The sequence below is a fragment of the Bombina bombina genome, chromosome 3, assembly GCF_027579735.1.
Source record: "Bombina bombina isolate aBomBom1 chromosome 3, aBomBom1.pri, whole genome shotgun sequence".
Classification (NCBI taxonomy): domain Eukaryota; kingdom Metazoa; phylum Chordata; class Amphibia; order Anura; family Bombinatoridae; genus Bombina; species Bombina bombina.
Window position 1 is genome coordinate 547294594 of NC_069501.1, and position 21094 is coordinate 547315687.

Consider the following 21094-nt stretch of genomic DNA (forward strand, 5'->3'; position numbering starts at 1 on the left):
CTATTAAAATAAAAAAGCAGCCCCAAAATAAAAAAACCCTAGCCTAAACTTAACTACCAATAGCCCTTAAAAGGGCCTTTTGCGGGGCATTGCCCCAAAGTAATCTGCTCTTTTACCTGTAAAAAAAAATACAAACACCCCCCCCAACAGTAAAACCCACCACCCACACAACCAAACCCCCAAATAAAATACTATCTAAAAAAACCTAAGCTCCCCATTTGGATGGACATTGCCCTTAAAAGGGCAGTTAGCTCTATTGCAGCCCAAAGTCCCTAACCTAAAAATAAAACCCACCCAATACACCCTTAAAAAACCTAACACTAACCCCCTGAAGATCGACTTACCGGGAGAAGTCTTCATCCAAGCCAGGGCCGAAGTCCTCAACGAAGCCGGGAGAAGTCTTCATCCAAGCTGGGAGCGAAGTGGTCCTCCAGATGGGCAGAAGTCTTCATCCAGACGGCATCTTATATCTTCATCCATCCGGCGCGGAGCAGGTCCATCTTCAAGACATCCGACGCGGAGCATCCTCTTCATCCGACGACTGAAGCTGAATGAAGGTACCTTTAAGAGACGTCATCCAAGATGGCGTCCCTTAGATTCCGATTGGCTGATAAATTCTATCGGAATTAAAGTAGAAAAAATCCTATTGGATGATGCAATCAGCCAATAGGATTGAAGTTCAATCCTATTGGCTGATCCAATCAGCCAATAGGATTAAGCTTGCATTCTATTGGCTGTTAATTCCGATTGGCTGAATTCTATCAGCCAATCAGAATCTAAGGGATGCCATCTTGGATGACATCACTTAAAGGTACCTTCATTCAGCTTTAGTCGTCGGATGAAGAGGATGCTCCGCGTCGGATATCTTGAAGATGGACCCGCTCCGCGCCGGATGGATGAAGATAGAAGATGCCGTCTGGATGAAGACTTCTGGCCGTCTGGAGGACCACTTCGCCCGGCTTGGATGAAGACTTCTCCCGGCTTCATTGAGGACTTCGGCCCGGCTTGGATGAAGACTTCTCCCGGTAAGTCGATCTTCAGGGGGTTAGTGTTAGGCTTTTTTAAGGGTGTATTGGGTGGGTTTTATTTTTAGGTTAGGGACTTTGGGCTGCAATAGAGCTAACTGCCCTTTTAAGGGCAATGCCCATCCAAATGCCCTTTTCAGGGCAATGGGGAACTTAGGTTTTTTTTTAGATAGAATTTTATTTGGGGGGTTGGTTGTGTGGGTGGTGGGTTTTACTGTTGGAGGGGTTGTTTGCATTTTTTTTTACAGGTAAAAGAGCTGATTACTTTGAGGCAATGCCCCGCAAAAGGCCCTTTTAAGGGCTATTGGTAGTTTAGTTTAGGCTAGGTTTTTTTTTTATTTTGGGGGGGCTATTTTTATTTTAATAGGGCTATTAGATTAGGTATAATTAGTTTAAATATCTGTAATTTGTTATTATTTTCTGTAATTTAGTGTTTGTTTTTTTTGTACTTTAGCTAATTTAATTTAGGTAATTGTATTTAATTTAGTGTAGTGTTAGGTGTTAGTGTAACTTAGGTTAGGTTTTATTTTACAGGTACTTTTGTATTTATTTTAGCTAGGTAGTTATTAAATAGTTAATAACTATTTAATAACTATTCTACCTAGTTAAAATAAATACAAACTTGCCTGTAAAATAAAAATAAACCCTAAGATAACTACAATGTAACTATTAGTTATATTGTAGCTATCTTAGGGTTTATTTTACAGGCAACTATTTATTTTTAAGTAGGAATAATTTAATTAATGATAGTAATATTTATTTAGATTTATTGTAATTATATTTAAGTTAGGGGGTGTTAGGGTTAGGGTTAGGTTTAGGGGGTTAATAACTTTAATATAGTGGCGGCGACGTTGGGGGCGGCAGATTAGGGGTTAATAAATAGTATGTAGGTGTCAGCGATGTTGGGGGCAGCAGATTAGGGGTTAATACATATAATGTAGGTGGCGACGGGTTAATAATTATAATGTAGGTGTTGGCGATGTCGGGGGTGGCAGATTAGGGGATAATAAATATAATGTAGGTGTCGGCAATGTTGGGCGGCGGTGTCCGGATAGGCAGATTAGAGGTTAAAAATGTTATTATAGTGTTTGCGATGCGGGAGGGCCTCGGTTTAGGGATTAATAGGTAGTTTATGGGTGTTAGTGTACTTTTTAGCACTTTAGTTATGAGTTTTATGCAGGGATAGGCATGGACCAAGGCTGTGGCGGACATTTTCCAAAGTACAGACGTTAGTGAAGGACACCAAGGTACATTTCAAATTAAAAACATCAAAAAACACTCTCTTTACAGAGAGAGTAGTGGATACATGATGGAATAGCCATCCAGCAGAAGTGGTAGAGAAAGTGAAGTAGTTTAAACATGCATGGGGTAGGCATAAGGTTATGCTAGATATAAGATAAGGCCAGGAACTAATGAAAGTATTCAGAAAATTGGGCAGACTAGATAGGCCGAATGGTTCCTATCTGCCGACATATTCTATGTTTCTATAAGTCAGGAGAGCAACAAATGGGCTGCAGGTTGGACACCCCTGGTTTAGTTCCACAAATACAAATTAGTAATGTAATGAAACAAGTTCAAAATAACATTTATATAAAGACTGCTTGTGGTATTACCTTTTATTTTATTTTTGGTTATATTGAGAGTCTGCAACTCCTGACCAAACCCGCCCACCTTGATGTTAATTGCATGATCATCATGGTTGGTTACTTACTTGGTTACGGAAGGTTTGTCAAAGTAGGCAGCGGTCTTCTACACACGGACACCAGCACCACGCTACCGCACAGATCAAGGGATTGGGACGGGTCACGACTCACGGTTAGTTGACTGCAAGCAGTTTGCTTCTTCCCTCACTTTCCCGCTACTAAACGTGGCGCCGCTCGGGTCAAGGAGGAGTGAAGACCAATATTCATCTGTCCTACTCCTCCCTCCCCTCCACAAAACGGGTGGCGGACACTGCAAGGGCTAGCCACGGACACCAGTGTCCGTGTACGGACACCTTGCCTATCCCTGGTTTTATGTTACGGTGTTGTACCATAAAACTCATAACTACTGACTTTTAAATGCGTTAGGACTCTTGACAGGGTTGGGTGTACCGCTCACTTTTTGGCCTCCCAGGACAGACTTGTAATATCAGCGCTATGGAAGTCCCATAGAAAAAAGACTTTACGAAGTTTACGTAAGTCGTTTTGCGGTAAGGCCAAAGAAGTGTGCGGTGACCCTAAACCTTCAAGACTCGTAATACCAGTGGGTGTAAAAAAGCAGCGTTAGGACCTCTTAACGCTGCTTTTTTACCCTAACGCACAACTCGTAATCTAGCCGTGTGTTTTTGAAGCATTTATACAGTTTTGTGCTCTGGCACTGGGGCAAACACAATCTAAGGTCACAATAATACTGAAAAAGGGAAGAAAACACGAAAATGCAGTATAATAAGAACAGTCTTTATTATAAACTTATTGCATTAACATAAATCAGTAATTAGTTTATAAAGCAAGGCTGTGAATAAACTATGAACACATTGATTATCTAAAGCTTTCGAATTAGGCATTAATATCAGAGTACAAGGGTAGATAGGAACATCACAGCTACATGCAGCATCATCACTCAGTGGAAAATATGCAGCAGATTTCATAGGTGTTAATGTCCAAGACTGTTCTCTAAAATGTTGCCCAAAAACTTCTGCCCTCTCAGCAAGTCTAATAACAAAAGTACAGTTTAACTGGTGCATCTAATGTTATGTCAATCAAATTATTTTCCATCACAAGTTCTATCGTTCATCTCGTCTCCCATGATTCTGGTGCTGTATAATTTTATTAATTGTTAAGACAAGAAGAAAGGTCATCTTAGTTGCTGTATGAAGAATGATTGTTATAAAGTAAAATGAAGAGAGGCAAATTTAGCAAGTAAATCAGGTGAAGGGCGAAGGGGGAAAAACTGTTGAGGAGAGGGATGATATCAGAGCAGCATGGAAGCGGTCATTGTGTTATGTTTTATTGTTTCCTTTATACATATGCTGTGTCTTATATGCAGAACCCTGTTATACAAGACATTTGCAATTGATTTAATTAATTACAATTCAATTAAACTGAATGCTGTATAATAAGGTTACCCTTTAATATGATTTATAGTTGATAAATGTGTGATTAATTGTGAGCAAGGGATAACTGGGGGCATAAAATTGAGCTTAGTCACAATGAACACATTTGAAAGTGGAATGTAATTGCTTCTTGTGATTCGTATACCAACTAGACTGCAGTAAATACCACAAATCATATTTGCATTGCTAAGGCTGAGGGGCTGATATTCAAAACCTCACCGCTCAGGTGAGATGATCTAAGAAGTCTCGTAGGTACAGCGAGGCACTTAAAAAAAATTAAAAACACAAATGTTATTTGTTTATGTTGCTATGTAATGTTCTTTATATGAAACAGACTCCTACATTACAATACATCTTCTAAAAAAAAGATTTTGTGTGTTGAATATAATGCCTTAATTTAGTTAAGGCCTCTATTTACAGTTTATGTAGTTATATATTATGTAGGTAAACTCTTGTATGATCTATCCTTGTGTTCTCTTTTCTACAGTGAGGGTGATTGGTGGGAGGCTCGATCCCTGAGTACTGGAAACACAGGATTTGTTCCAAGTAACTATGTGGCACCAACAAACTCGATCCAGGCAGAGGAGTAAGTGCAATGTTCTGCAATAAAACAATGAGTTGCTCTGCAGCAGAGGAACACACTAAGTAATTGTGAGTGTTTATAGTTATAGTAAAGGATGGCATATGTATTGCAGATATTTGTCTCAAAGGAGAGGTCTTTTATATTTAATCTATTCAGGTCACTGAGCTACACTGCAAGATAAAGGCATTGTTGAGATCTGCCAGTACTGGAAAACTTAATTAGCAAAAAAAAGAAAAACATAGCTCAATATCTGATGCTTCGATAAATAGGTTTAAACTTTAAAGCACCATTCAATATAATAGAATTGTATCATTAAAAAGTGTATACAGTAATTAAAAAGATAATGCGATAATATTTATTCTAAATTGTAAATGAGTAGTAGATTTTTTTCTGACAAACTTTAAAATGTATTTCTAATTCCCAGCCCCATATCATGTGACAGCCATTAGCCAATCACAAACTCTTATGCGTATACACTGTGGAGTCTTGTAGACGCTGAGTAGGAGCTAGTGCCTCAGAAAGTGTGCACATAACAAGACTGAGCAAAATTTGATAATGGAAGTAAATTGAAAAGTCTCCTAAAAATACTTGCTCTATCTGAACCATGAAAGTTTAATTTTGACTTTAATGCCACTTAAAGGGACATTATAGTCAAACTTGAAACATACATGAGTGCATTTCTGCTTTGATTACAACCATTATTTGCATTAAACTTGTATTAGAAAAAAATGCTTGTAGTAAAAGCCTTCACTGTTTTTACTGTGCACATCCAAAGACTGTGCCTGCTCTTATAGAATCAAATGTAAAAGTGAGACGTCAAACACCATGTACAAGTTTGCAAGCTTTAGGTTTCCCCATATATATGAGAAGGCTCTTCCTAATAAGGGAAACCACTTGAGAGAATCAGTTTCTCTTCTCTTTTTGATGTTATTAAAGAGACAGTAAACATAATTTGTGTTTTAAAAATACAGTAAACATAATGTGTGTTGTGTTGCTATAAAATACCATATCAGCCAAGTATTACAGTTTTTAAAACAAGTTAACATCTTTTTTACTGCAGTTATTTTTCAATAGCCAAATTCTACTCCATTAAACACAAACACCTAGATTTAGAGTTTTGCGGCCAAATGGGGTGCGTTAGCTACGCATCTTTTTTTTCTAGCGCTGCTTCTAAACAACGCTGGTATTTAGAGTTCTCTGAAGGGCTGCGTTAGGCTCCAAAAAGGGAGCGTTGAGCCAAATTTAGCGCCACTTCAACTCTCAATACCAGCATTGCTTATGGTAGCGGCTAGCTGGAAAAACGTGCTCGTGCCCGATTCCCCCATAGGAAACAATGGGGCAGTTTGGGCTGAAAAAAACCTAACACCTGCAAAAAAGCAGCGTTAAGCTCCTAACGCAGCCCCATTGTTTCCTATGGGGAAACACTTTCTAATCTGCACCTAACACCCTAACATGAACCCCGAGTCTAAACACCCCTAACCTTACACTTATTAACCCCTAATCTGCCGCCCCCGCTATCGCTGATCCCTGCATTACACTATTAACCCCTAATCTGCCGCTCCGGACACCGCCGCAGCATACATTATACCTATGAACCCCTAATCTGCTGCCCCCAACATCGCAGACACCTACATAATATTTATTAACCCCTAATCTGCCCCCCCCAAAATCGCCGCTACCTTACCTACACTTATTAACCCCTAATCTGCCGACCGGACCTCGCCGCCACTCTAATAAAGTTATTAACCCCTAATCTGCCCTCCCTAACATCGCTGCCACCTAACTTCAAGTATTAACCCCTAATCTGCCGACCGGACCTCGCTGCTACTATAATAAATGTATTAACCCTTAAAGCTAAGTCTAACCCTAACACCCCCCTAAGTTAAATATAATTTTATTCTAACAAAATAAATTAACTCTTATTAACTAAAGTATTCCTATTTAAAGCTAAATACTTACCTGTAAAATAAACCCTAATATAGCTATAATATAACGAATAATTATATTGTAGCTATTTTAGGATTTATATTTATTTTACAGGCAACTTTGTATTTATTTTAACTAGGTACAATAGCTATTAAATAGTTAGTTACTATTTAATAGCTACCTAGTTAAAATAATTACAAAATTACCTGTAAAATAAATCCTAACCTAAGTCACAATTAAACCTAACACTACACTATAATTAAATAAATTAAATAAATTACCTACAATTAAATAAACTAAACTAAATTACAAAAAACCCCCACTAAATAACAAAAAATAAAAAAGATTACAAGAATTTTAAGCTAATTACACCTACTCTAAGCCCCCTAATAAAATAACAAAGCCCCCCAAAATAAATAAATTTCCCTACCCTAATCTAAATTTAAAAAGTTAACAGCTCTATTACCTTACCAGCCCTTAAAAGGGCTTTTTGCGGGGCATGCCCCAAAGAAATCAGCTCTTTTGCTTGTAAAAAAAACACACAATACCACCCCCCAACATTACAACCCACCACCCACATACCCCTACTCTAACCCAAACCCCCCTTAAATAAACCTAACACTACCCCCTGAAGATCTCCCTACCTTGAGTCGTCTTCACCCAACCGGGCACCAATGGACCAAAAGAAGACATCCGGAGCGGCAGAAGTCTTCATCCTATTTGGGCAGAAGAGGACATCCGGACCGGCAGACATCTTTATCCAAGCGGCATCTTCTATCTTCATCCATCCGACGAGGAGCGGCTCCATCTTTAAGACCTCCGGCGCGGAACATCCTGCTTCCCCGACGACTACCCGACGAATGAAGGTTCCTTTAAGTGACGTCATCCAAGATGGCGTCCCTCGAATTCCGATTGGCTGATAGGATTCTATCAGCCAATCGGAGTTAAGGTAGGAAAAATCTGATTGGCTGATTGAATCAGCCAATCAGATTCAAGTTCCATCGGATTGAGCTCACATTCTATTGGCTGATCGGATGAAGATGTCTGCCGGTCCGGATGTCCTCTTCTGCCCGGATAGGATGAAGACTTCTGCCGCTCCGGATGTCTTCTTTTGGTCCATCGGTGCCTGGTTGGGTGAAGACGACTCAAGGTAGGGAGATCTTCAGGGGGTAGTGTTAGGTTTATTTAAGGGGGGTTTGGGTTAGAGTAGGGGTATGTGGGTGGTGGGTTGTAATGTTGGGGGGTGGTATTTTTTTACAGACAAAAGAGCTGATTTCTTTGGGGCATGCCCGCAAAAAGCCCTTTTAAGGGCTGGTAAGGTAATAGAGCTGTTAACTTTTTTAATTTAGATTAGGGTAGGGATTTTTTTTTTATTTTGGGGGGCTTTGTTATTTTATTAGGGTTCTTAGAGTAGGTGTAATTAGCTTAAATTTCTTGTAATCTTTTTTTTATTTTTTGTAATTTAGTTTAGTTTATTTAATTGTAGGTAATTGTAGGTCATTTATTTAATTATAGTGTAGTGTTAGGTTTAATTGTGACTTAGGTTAGGATTTATTTTACAGGTAATTTTGTAATTATTTTAACTAGGTAGCTATTAAATAGTAAATAACTATTTAATAGCTATTGTACCTAGTTAAAATAAATACAAAGTTGCCTGTAAAATAAATATAAATCCTAAAATAGCTGCAATATAATTATTCGTTATATTGTAGCTATATTAGGGTTTATTTTACAGGTAAGTATTTAGCTTTAAATAGGAATACTTTAGTTAATAAGAGTTAATTTATTTTGTTAGAATAAAATTATATTTAACTTAGGGGGGTGTTAAGGTTAGGGTTAGACTTAGCTTTAGGGGTTAATACATTTATTATAGTAGCGGCGAGGTCCGGTCGGCAGATTAGGGGTTAATAAGTGTAGGTAAGGTAGTGGCGACGTTGGGGGGAGCAGATTAGGGGTTAATAAATATTATGTAGGTGTCGGGGTTGTTAGGGGCAGCATATTAGAGGTTCATAGGGATAATGTAGGTGGCGGCGATGTGCGGTCGGCAGAATAGGGGTTAAAAAAATTTATTATAGTGGCGGCGATGTGGGGGGCCTCGGTTTAGGGGTACATAGGTAGTTTATGGGTGTTAGTGTACTTTATAGCACAGTAGTTAAGAGCTTTATAAACCGGCATTAGCCCAGAAAGCTCTTAACTACTGTGCTATAAAGTACACTAACACCCATAAACTACCTATGTACCCCTAAACCGAGGTGAGCGTTATACCCTTTCCTGGCTGACTCTAAATACCAGCGGGCGGTAAAAAGCAGCGTTAGGACCCCTTAACGCTGCTTTTGACGGCTACCGCAGAACTCTAAATCTAGGCGTATGAGAGTTTAAAGGATTACTTTCTGTTATAATTTTTAAGCTAAACAACTAATATATTAAAGTTAATGAACATTAATTAAAACCTACTGACCTATATTTTCTCCAAAACAAAGTTTCATAACGTTCTAAAAGTTATATCTTTTATTCGCCGATGATGTCACGTTATCCTGCCCACTATTTTCAGCACTGCATGTTCAAAATACTTAAACCAATAACTTTGGGTTTAAAGCGCCATTTTGAAACCTAGGTATTGTAAACGGATTGGTACAGAGCAAAGGATACCCACGGAGTGGGTTTGGAAAACAATTAAATTTGCAGACAAGATTTCTGATATACGGTAGAGATATGTTAATGAAATGCTATTGATAAAAAGCGTATTTGGGGTAGTTAGTTAGTAACAGGCATAGAAAATATTTACTTACAGTGGCCCTTTAATATAAAAGGTTTATCTAGTAGCAAACAACTGTGCAATATACTTTTATTATTTATTGTGCCCCCTTTTCAAGGAAAAGCAGCCTGCAGACTTCTTACAAACAACACTGCTGTATATATTTCCATAACTTTCTTTAACAGATAAGAATTGGAAAACAATGCACTTTATACTAACAATATGGCAGTGTTTAGCCTTGTTGTCAGCAGACACAAATGCAGATTGGCTCCTCCAAATGTGACAAGTGGTGGGTGGAGTTACGCTATTGAAAACCAATTACAGCAAACTAGATGTTAACTTGACACACACAGATGCAGATACTGCACTTTGTAAATCAAACCACTGATTAGGTACAAATAATTTAGCTGATACGATAAGTAAATATCATGTAGCTTGTAACGGGTATAAGAAGCAGTACCGTACCAAATGTAGCATATAGTCAGTGGAAGTAATCAGCTTGTAAACACTGAGGATAGGGTCATGCAGCAATCGGGTGTGGTGGTAATAAAGTTCAAATATGCAGAGATTTCAGTATGTAGACTGAAATTTAAAGTAAAACAGGTATACTCTCACCACTCTTGCCGCTAACAGATCTCTCCCTCAGGCCATCCCATGAACAGATATGGATCCACTCCTCCGATATCCAAAAGCAAAAGCTCAAATATGCAATAAAAATACCCTTGATGGGACAGAATGCAGCCGCAGGATTTCGTGCAGGTAAAAAGGAAGACTTTATTGTAAGATCATTAACAGGGTGTCAAACAAACTCAGGGGTACACTGAAACAATAGCAAACGTCCGACGCGTTTCCTGCCCGGAGGCACTTCGTCAGGGACTTAACTAGTACATACAACAAACAACTTAAAAAGGCTTGCCTGCCTACGTCACAATACGAGCACCTGTGTGTTTTAATTAAAGGGGCAGTTACTGCTGTTTATGGGAACAGATTATTACCGGGCTGAAGCAAAACCCTTTTAAAAAGGTTAAGTATAGGTCAATATTGGGTTCAAAGTATTCAATGTATATAAATCTTGTATCAGTATAAATTACTTTAAAGAATACAATATAAAAGACCGGGCACTGTAAAAGCATATTGTTAAATCTATCCGTTCCCTATTCATAAGGTGTTATACAAGGAATGCTCCGTTAGCAGACAAAAAAACAAAATACTGTAAAAATATATATATTGATAAGCTGAAGAAAATAAAAAATGAAAAATCTAAAGTTATTGTTATGACAATGTACTGTGGACTCTTAGAGGAAATGTGAGATAATTATAGTATCAAAATTTCAATTTCAAATAAAATCTCACACATAGCTTGTAGAATGTTAGTAATTTACATGTAAACTGACTTAGTGCCAAGGTTATTAATATATAGCAGACAACAAATATCGGAGACAACTAAACAAGAAACTTTCTGTATGTTTTTGTGATATTGTTGTATCTTTTTCTCCGACAACTGTAATTATATTAAGTTACATAAAGAATTGAAACATAAGAGGCAATAGGTATAGCTTAGTGAAGAAGAAATAATAAATAAGTGAACGACTTAAGTGGACAAATAAAATGAACCCATAATTCTACTGTAAATGTGCAAAAACTTAAATATGCAAATACAAATGCAAAGTGCCTCACTGTGAGGCATTCTAAAATTGTGTGTACTGTGTCTTAGGTGTTAATTTTTAATTATTAATTTTTGATTTTTGCCATGATTAAATCATAAAGTTAATTTGAAAATCTGTTCTTAATTTTCTATTGCTATGTTATTGTTCTTTATTTTTTATACTTTTTATATTTTTTATAGAGATGACATTAGTAACATATTAGATAAAAACTGGCAAGAATCAAAGTGAGGGTACAAATGAACAACAAGTGCTGTTGAGCACATGTGAAAAATAAAAAATTCTGTGGATTTTAAAATAACTATTATTTGTGAAAGCAAAATATGTATGTCAAGTGCACTGTATATATACCTCATGCCTATTGGAGTAGTAATTTAATATAATATTAAAATAGCACTAGCCAGCAAAACTGAAGATGCTACTATTAATTAATTAATTACTGATTAATTAAGGGTAAATGAAGGAGCAAAATTTAGGACAGTGAGTAGTTTTTCTATGAAAAACAGACTGTGATGTTGCAACATTAATGGAAACAAATTAATCTACAAAATATCTGAGATCAGTGATTTTGTTAATACCATTTGGTGCTCCGGTTGATAAATTAAAGATCCAAAAGGCTTCTTTTCTATTTAATGTGGCTACCCTATCACCCCCTCTAATGTCATAAGGGGCATGATCAATGCCTTGAAAGCTGAGTGTTTAGCTACTGGAGTAGAGGGCAGATCATGTTTAATGGCGAGATATCCAAGCAGAAGACCCTTAAGAGGAAGGGGTCGAGGATCGAGGAAACAATGAATATAAGAGATACCCCCTATCAAGATGATCTTAACGTGGTGAACCTATCGAGTATACAACTTAACAAAGAGGAACTAACTATTCTATCTAAAGGCTTGGGGTTTGCGCCAAGTAGGGACTTTAACCTTTTTCGTACCCTTGTCGATTTGAACAGATTCACCAGAAAGCTCACGTTAAAAAGACATTTTGCTATGGCGGAGAGGGTCTCTGCTCAAGAATTCGATGCTGATCCATCAATGACGGATAACACCTATGAAGAAGCTGTAAATAACACATGTCCAAGCTTAGTTATTACCCATACGGATATTGATGAACTCAATTTTGTTGATCAATGTGAAATTGTTAACTTACTGTCACTTGAAAGTGAGAGTGCACGATCCAATTTACTTAATTTATGCACACCCAATGTTACTACTAACGCAAGTAAATATTTCTACCCTATACAAATGAAAGGTGACTTCAATGAAGTTTTTCAAAGTTTTATAGAAAGGGATCTTCATGCTCTAGCAAAAGAGACTAATACCAGCCCCAACCTGAAATATGGTACAAGTAATAATCTATCTAAGAAAGAGAGAAACACTTTGAAAAAACTACAAGACAATAAAGCTCTTATTATTCAAAATTCAGATAAGGGCGGCTGTGTAGTTATACAGGATAGGGCTCAATATATTCGTGAAGCCCATAGACAACTCAGTGATAATGCCACCTATCGGAAATTAACATTCAATCCGACAAGAAAATGTGTTGTTGAACTCAATAACTTTCTTGATCATTTTGTTCAGGAAGGTGTTATCACTAAGTTCAAAGCAGATTCACTAAAAACCCAGTTTCCAATCACACCAGTTTTTAAATATTTACCTAAAATACATAAAAATATGGAATATCCCCCTGGTCGCCCCATCATCTCTGGCGTGAGTTCCCTTGGTGAAAAATTGGGGTCTTTCATTGATACAGTCTTACAACCCATTGTCCAGATAACTCCAGCATACCTCCATGACACCAAACATTTGCTAAGGCTATTACATTCTTTACATGTTGATGAGGATGACACCTTACTAACTCCATCTCATTCAGTCATTACTTCCACATTTAGAAAGCTTACATCTGGCAACACAATCTTACGAGCAGACTCACATCATCCAGCACATCTTAAGATGGCCATTCCAAAGGGACAATATATGCGCCTTAGACGCAATTGTACTAACATTGATACATATATAGAACAAGCTTTATCCCTTACACAGCGCCTACAAATTAGGGGCTATGATGTGAGCATCTTGGAAAAAGTCAGTAAAGAAGTGGAACTCATGCATAGGGATACTTTGCTACAAGATGTCCCAAAAAATAGATATCGAGATAAAAAAAGTTTTAAATCACCTATAACTTTCTCAACCTGCTACAGTAGACAATTTAACTGTATAAATAATATCATTAGAAAATATCTACCCGTCTTAGACAGAGATGCCTTGTTACACGATTCATTACAGAACCAGGGCATCAGGCTCGTTAGCAAAAAAGCCACAACTATTGGAAATTACTTGAGTAGAGATTTTTCAACCAAAGAAAACACTTCCTGGCTCCAGCCGGAAAAGGGATTCTTTAGATGTAGGAAGATCCCCTGTAAGAGTTGTGAGTTTGTGGTCCCTGGTAACGAGTTTAGATCTACGACCACAGGTAACTGTTTTGATATCAGGTTTAGATTGAATTGTAACTCCAGATTTGTAGTTTATTTAATTAGTTGTAACATCTGCTGCAAGCAATATGTAGGTAGGACGACTAGGCTCCTTAAGGATAGGGTCAGGGAGCATTTGCTCTCCATTAAACATGATCCGCCCTCTACTCCAGTAGCTAAACACTTTGTCGATCATTTTATATCTTTAGGTATTCCTATCAATGATACCAACCTAAGGACAATGTTTAGCTTTCAAGGCATTGATCATGCCCCTTATGACATTAGAGGGGGTGATAGTGTAGCCACATTAAATAGAAAAGAAGCCTTTTGGATCTTTAATTTATCAACCGGAGCACCAAATGGTATTAACAAAATCACTGATCTCAGATATTTTGTAGATTAATTTGTTTCCATTAATTTGTTGCAACATCAGTCTGTTTTTCATAGAAAAACTACTCACTGTCCTAAATTTTGCTCCTTCATTTACCCTTAATTAATAGTAGCATCTTCAGTTTTGCTGGCTAGTGCTATTTTAATATTATATTAAATTACTACTCCAATAGGCATGAGGTATATATACAGTGCACTTGACATACATATTTTGCTTTCACAAATAATAGTTATTTTAAAATCCACAGAATTTTTTATTTTTCACATGTTCTCAACAGCACTTGTTGTTCATTTGTACCCTCACTTTGATTTTTGCCATTTTTTATCTAATATGTTACTAATGTCATCTCTATAAAAAATATAAAAAGTATAAAAAATAAAGAACAATAACATAGCAATAGAAAATTAAGAACAGATTTTCAAATTAACTTTATGATTTAATCATGGCAAAAATCAAAAATTAAAAATTAATAATTAAAAATTAACACCTAAGACACAGTACACACAATTTTAGAATGCCTCACAGTGAGGCACTTTGCATTTGTATTTGCATATTTAAGTTTTTGCACATTTACAGTAGAATTATGGGTTCATTTTATTTGTCCACTTAAGTCGTTCACTTATTTATTATTTCTTCTTCACTAAGCTATACCTATTGCCTCTTATGTTTCAATTCTTTATGTAACTTAATATAATTACAGTTGTCGGAGAAAAAGATACAACAATATCACAAAAACATACAGAAAGTTTCTTGTTTAGTTGTCTCCGATATTTGTTGTCTGCTATATATTAATAACCTTGGCACTAAGTCAGTTTACATGTAAATTACTAAGGCCTATATTTAGAGTTTGGCGGTAGCCGTCAAAACCAGCGTTAGAGGCTCCTAACGCTGGTTTTTACCGCCCTCTGGTATTTGGAGTCAGTCATTAAAGGGTCTAACGCTCACTTTCCAGCCGCGACTTTTCCATACCGCAGATCCCCTTACGTCAATTGCGTATCCTATCTTTTCAATGGGATCTTTCTAACTCTGGTATTTAGAGTCGTGGCTGAAGTGAGCATTAGAAATCTAACGACAAAACTCCAGCCGCAGAAAAAAGTCAGTAGTTAAGAGCTTTCTGGGCTAACGCCGGTTTATAAAGCTCTTAACTACTGTGCTCTAAAGTACACTAACACCCATAAACTACCTATGTACCCCTAAACCGAGGCCCCCCCACATCGCCGCCACTCTATAAAAATTTTTTAACCCCTAATCTTCCGCTCCGTACACTGCCGCCAACTACGTTATCCCTATGTACCCCTAATCTGCTGCCCCTAACACCGCCGACCCCTATATTATATTTATTAACCCCTAATCTGCCCCCCCAACGTCGCCGCCAGCTACCTACACTTATTAACCCCTAATCTGCCATCCGCACGCCGCCGCCAGCTACATTATAGCTATGTACCCCTAATCTGCTGCCCCTAACACCGCCGACCCCTATATTATATTTATTAACCCCTAATCTGCCCCCCACAACGTCGCCTCCACCTGCCTACACTTATTAACCCCTAATCTGCCAAGCGGACCGCACCGCTATTATAATAAAGTTATTAACCCCTAATCCGCCTCACTCCCGCCTCAATAACCCTATAATAAATAGTATTAACCCCTAATCTGCCCTCCCTAACATCGCCGACACCTAACTTCAATTATTAACCCCTAATCTGCCGATCGGAGCTCACCGCTACTCTAATAAAAATTTTAACCCCTAAAGCTAATTTTAACCCTAACCCTAACACCCCCCTAAGTTAAATATAATTTTATTCTAACAAAATACATTAACTCTTATTAAATAAATTATTCGTATTTAAATCTAAATACTTACCTGTAAAATAAACCCTAATATAGCTACAATATAAATTATAATTATATTATAGCTATTTTAGGATTAATATTTATTTTACAGGCAACTTTGTATTTATTTTAACCAGGTACAATAGCTATTAAATAGTTAAGAACTATTTAATAGCTAAAATAGTTCAAATAATTACAAAATTACCTGTAAAATAAATCCTAACCTAAGTTACAATTAAACCTAACACTACACTATCAATAAATTAATTAAATACAATATCTACAATTATCTACAATTAAACCTAACACTACACTATCAATAAATTAATTAAATACAATATCTACAATTATCTACAATTAAACCTAACACTACACTATCAATAAATTAATTAAATAAAATACCTACAATTATCTACAATTAAACCTAACACTACACTATCAATAAATTAATTAAATACAATATCTACAAATAAATACAATGAAATAAACTAACTAAAGTACAAAAAATAAAAAAGAACTAAGTTACAAAAAATAAAAAATATTTACAAACATTAGAAAAATATTACAACAATTTTAAACTAATTACAGATTAGGGGTACATAGGGATAATGTAAGTAGCGGAGGTTTACGGAGCGGCAGATTAGGGGTTAATAATAATATGCAGGGGTCAGCGATAGTGGGGACGGCAGAATAGGGGTTAATAAGTGTAAGGTTAGGGGTGTTTAGACTCGGGGTACATGTTAGAGTGTTAGGTGCAGACGTAGGAAGTGTTTCCCCATAGCAAACAATGGGGCTGCGTTAGGAGCTGAACGCAGCTTTTTTGCAGGTGTTAGGTTTTTTTCAGCTCAAACAGCCCCATTGTTTTCTATGGGGGAATCGTGCACGAGCACGTTTTTTAAGCTGGCCGCGTCCGTAAGCACCGCTGGTATCGAGAGTTGAAGTTGCGTTAAATATGCTCTACGCTCCTTTTTTGGAGCCTAACGCAGCCATTCTGTGAACTCTCAATACCAGCGGTATTTAAAAGGTGCGGCCAGAAAAAAGCACGCGTAGCTAACGCACCCCTTTGGCCGCAGAACTCTAAATCTAGGCGTAACATTCTACAAGCTATATGTGAGATTTAATTTGAAATTGAAATTTTGATACTATAATTATTTCACATTTCCTCTAAGAGTCCACAGTACATTGTCATAACAATAACTTTAGATTTTTCATTTTTTATTTTCTTCAGCTTATCAATATATATATTTTTACAGTATTTTGTTTTTTGTCTGCTAACGGAGCATTCCTTGTATAACACCTTATGAATAGGGAACGGATAGATTTAACAATATGCTTTTACGGTGCCCGGTCTTTTATATTGTATTCTTTAAAGTAATTTATATTGATACAAGATTTATATACATTGAATACTTTGAACCCAATATTGACCTATACTTAACCTTTTTAAAAGGGTTTTGCTTCAGCCCGGTAATAATCTGTTCCCATAAACAGCAGTAACTGCCCCTTTAATTAAAACACACAGGTGCTCTTATTGTGACATAGGCAGGCAAGCCTTTTTAAGTTGTTTGTTGTATGTACTAGTTAAGTCCCTGACGAAGTGCCTCCGAGCAGGAAACGCGTCGGACGTTTGCTATTGTTTCAGTGTACCCCTGAGTTTGTTTGACACCCTGTTAATGATCTTACAATAAAGTCTTCCTTTTTACCTGCACGAAATCCTGCGGCTGCATTCTGTCCCATCAAGGGTATTTTTATTGCATAGATGTTAAATTGTTTTAGAAATGTTTAGACTTGGAAGATATTTTTTTTCTTTAGCATGACAATAGAAATGTCTTGTAATTACACAGTTTTGACTGTGCCTTTAAGGAATGGTAACATAGACAAGGTTTTCCCAAAATAGAGTTTATGGCAATGCCTCATTGCAGTGTTCAGTCTGAATTTTTTGGTCAGGAGACAGTCTGACTTACATTTTACTACTACAAAATCTGCTTAAGCTGCTTAAGTCAATACATTAAACTAAGTTCATTAAAGTAACATGAAACAGAAATTTGTTCTTTCATGATTCAGATAGAGCATGTAATGTTAAATAACTTTCTAATTTATTTCTATTATCTAATTTGTTTTGTTCACGTTGTATCTTTTGTGGAACAGTGTACCTAGATAGGATAGTAATGTATTATTGCTCCCTCAACAAAATATACAAAGACAATGAGGCAAATTAGATAAAAGGAGCAAATTGGAAAGTTGTTTAAAATTGTATTTTCTTCCGTAAGATGAGGAGAGTCTATACATGTCAATAACATGTGGGATATATTTCCTGCCACAAGGTGGAGGTCAAGAACCCTCACAAAAGCTTTTAATCCCTCCCAACTCCACTCCCTCTCCAGTTAGTTATTGGCCTCTGAGGCGAGAGGTTGAGTAAGGTGGTCTGCAATCAAGATTTTGTTATTTTCTAATTTATTATTGGGAGCTCAGACCTGACTTGAGACCCTATACCCCTCTTCCATCCACTGTCCGGCAAGTAGACAGCTCACTAGGTATGAGAGGGCAAATACTCCTTACAGAGACCTGTAGAAGATAAAGAACAGAGTAAACCTACTCTGTCTTTCTTTAGCCTGGGCAGCTATAGATAATAGAAATAAATTATAAAAACACAGCAAGGCCCACCTTACAAGTTCCTAACTGCTTTAAAGCCACCACTGCCCTTACTGAAGAGACTAACGTGGAGTATGGATAGACCCAAAAATCTTGCTTGTAGCGAAATATATTCCAATTTTCTTAAGACACCAAAACTTCACATCCTCCATAGAGGCAAAGAGAATGACTGGGGATTGTGGGAAGGGAAGTGATACTTAACAGCTTTGCTGTGGTGCTCCTTGCCTCCTCCTGCTGACCAGGAGTGGTATTCCCAACAGTAACTGATGAAACCATGGACTCACCATATCTTAGGAAAGAAACAGTACTTTTTAAAATGTTAAATGCAAGAAAGAAAAAAAATACATATGTGTGTACATTAAAAATATAGGAGCCGGGTTAAAGGGACATGAAACCCAAATTTTTTCACTCAAAGAAAATTCAGAATGCATGAGTGTAACAGGAGTAAATGAATACCTCTCTTATGGCATGTCAAACCCCTCACAGGTAAATCTCTCAGCCATAACTGCCCTTTGTCGTCGCAGGGACCCCATCCCTTAGCCTCCACTAGATGGGGTACAGGTATATCCTTGAGTATCCACTGCAGTATCTTTACTTGCACTGGATAGGCTCTGTACTGCATCAGCAAGCTGCAGATCAGTGGAGGGGTTCTGCAGTCTAGGTAAGTTACTCAGACACCACACATAGCCCAGGAACTATCACTATAGTACTCTCTGACATAGGTACTACATAGTTTGGGGGGTTCCAGTCCTTTCACATGACACTTTACTTATGTGCTTAGCACCTAAAAATCAAGAATTTGGGCTCCAAATTTTTCCATGTTACTCTGTAAGATCCCCTTAGCAGCATTCTTGTGTTTTTTCCCCTCAGAAAAATAGTTTTACTGTTTTTTGCAAAAATGGTTACTGTTTCTTTAAGATAACAGTAACTGCACTATGCAGTTAGCGGTTCTCTTCATTTTGATAGCGGTTGGGGTGGGAGACAGAAGGGGACTCTCAGGGCAATGTGTTTTGTTTTTATTTTATTTTAAAAAAATTCAGTGTTTGGTGTTTTTTACTTCAGGCTGTTGCCTGTAAATAACGTTATGGTGATAAGCTCCGCCCCTTCCCCATGGTGCCTTTTCTCATCTTCTGGAAGCTACTGATTCTTTCTCTGAGGCATCCTGCAGACTTTTTCTCCAGTGCTGGTAAAAAATTTAACATTTCCTTGCCCAGGAGGTTGTGAGTACCCTCATATGAGCTGCTAAGTGGGTGGGAGAGGTTAACATAATTTATTATATGATTCATTTTGGGGGCCTTTATTTCTACCTTATATGGGTTAATATGTGTATTTAGGGGCTGTTACATGTATTATTTTATTAATAAAATTGTTTCTCTATATTGTGTATTAATACTGTACTGTATATATTCAGTTTTGCCTAATTTTTGTCAGTCATGTCTATACCCCCATGTAGGGTTGCCACCTCAGCCATGTTTTCCTGGACACTTATGAGTTACACATACCGCAGGGTGTGCAGGGAGGAACATGTATTGTGTTTCTGGACAACACTATTCATATTCCTCCCTGCACACACTGCAGCATGTGTAACTTATAAGTGTTCTGTATTTTAAGGGACTGGTGGCGACCCTACCCCCACGTAATATGTCTGACCCATTAGAGGGAACCTCCAGGGATTATAATGCAGCTCAGGAAACAAATACTGTTCATTTTCCCTGTTTGTTTTGCAAAATTGTTCCAGTGGACCAAATTAATCAGCTATATGCTAACTGTGTTCCACATTTCCAGTTTCCTAGCCATAATTATGTCTATATTACTCAAGGGGATAACACTGATTTTTCACCTGAATTTAAAAATTCCTTACAGAGAACTATGACAGAGCTGTTAGCGGCAATGTCCACACCAAGGAAGCACAAACATAAATCTGGAAATTTACCTCACCCTCCCTGTAAGTCACAGGGGACTGAATATCTATCTCTGTTACCATCTAGATTACAAACCTCTGACTCTGATTCCCTTCTAGTTTAAAAAACCTCTGAGTCCCTTTCTGAGACTTCTAAAGATGAGCCGGTAACTGGCCACATTCAGATTTAGAGTGGATCATATTTGTTTCCTTCTTCAGGAAGTTATGAACACTTTAGAAATGTCAGAACATAATACAGAAACTCCAAAACCTGTAAATAAGTTAAATTATGTTTTCAAAGCTCAACCAAAGCTCCTTAGGCTTTTGAAGCTCCAGACTTGGCTACAGACTGTATTGCTAAAGAATGGAAGAGCACTCCTTATACTCCTTCTAACAGGTTCAAGAAGATCTATCCTCTTTCAGAAAAGAATCTAAGAGATTGGGAAGCGGTTCCTAAAGTGGATGGAGCTTTTTACACTCTAGCAAAACGCCACTCATTTAAGGACCCAATGACCGCAAATCTGAGTCTTTGCTAAGGAAATCATTTTCTCAATCAGCTCTTCAGCTTAGACCAGCAGTTGCAATGACCTGAGTGGCTGATGCAGCATCCTTTTGGTGTGATTCTCTTTCTCAGATGCTTCCTGAACAGTCATCTGAGGATATCCGTAACTGCATTAAAGTCCTTAAGATGTCTAATGCTTTCATGTGCGATGCAGTTTTGAAATTATTAAAATTGATGTTAAAAATATGTCCATTGCTGTTCTGCTAAGGAGAGCTTTATAGCTTAAATCCTGGTCAGCTGAT

At 37.4% G+C, this 21094-nt stretch overlaps 1 protein-coding gene across 1 annotated transcript in view; it reads left to right on the forward strand.

Annotated features, from left to right (window-relative positions):
* LOC128653640 (proto-oncogene tyrosine-protein kinase Yrk-like) overlaps window positions 1-21094 on the forward strand; it is a 316484-nt gene that overhangs the window by 177727 nt on the left and 117663 nt on the right. The window contains 1 exon segment of the mRNA XM_053707049.1: window positions 4607-4705. Coding sequence (XP_053563024.1) covers window positions 4607-4705 — 99 coding nt within the window.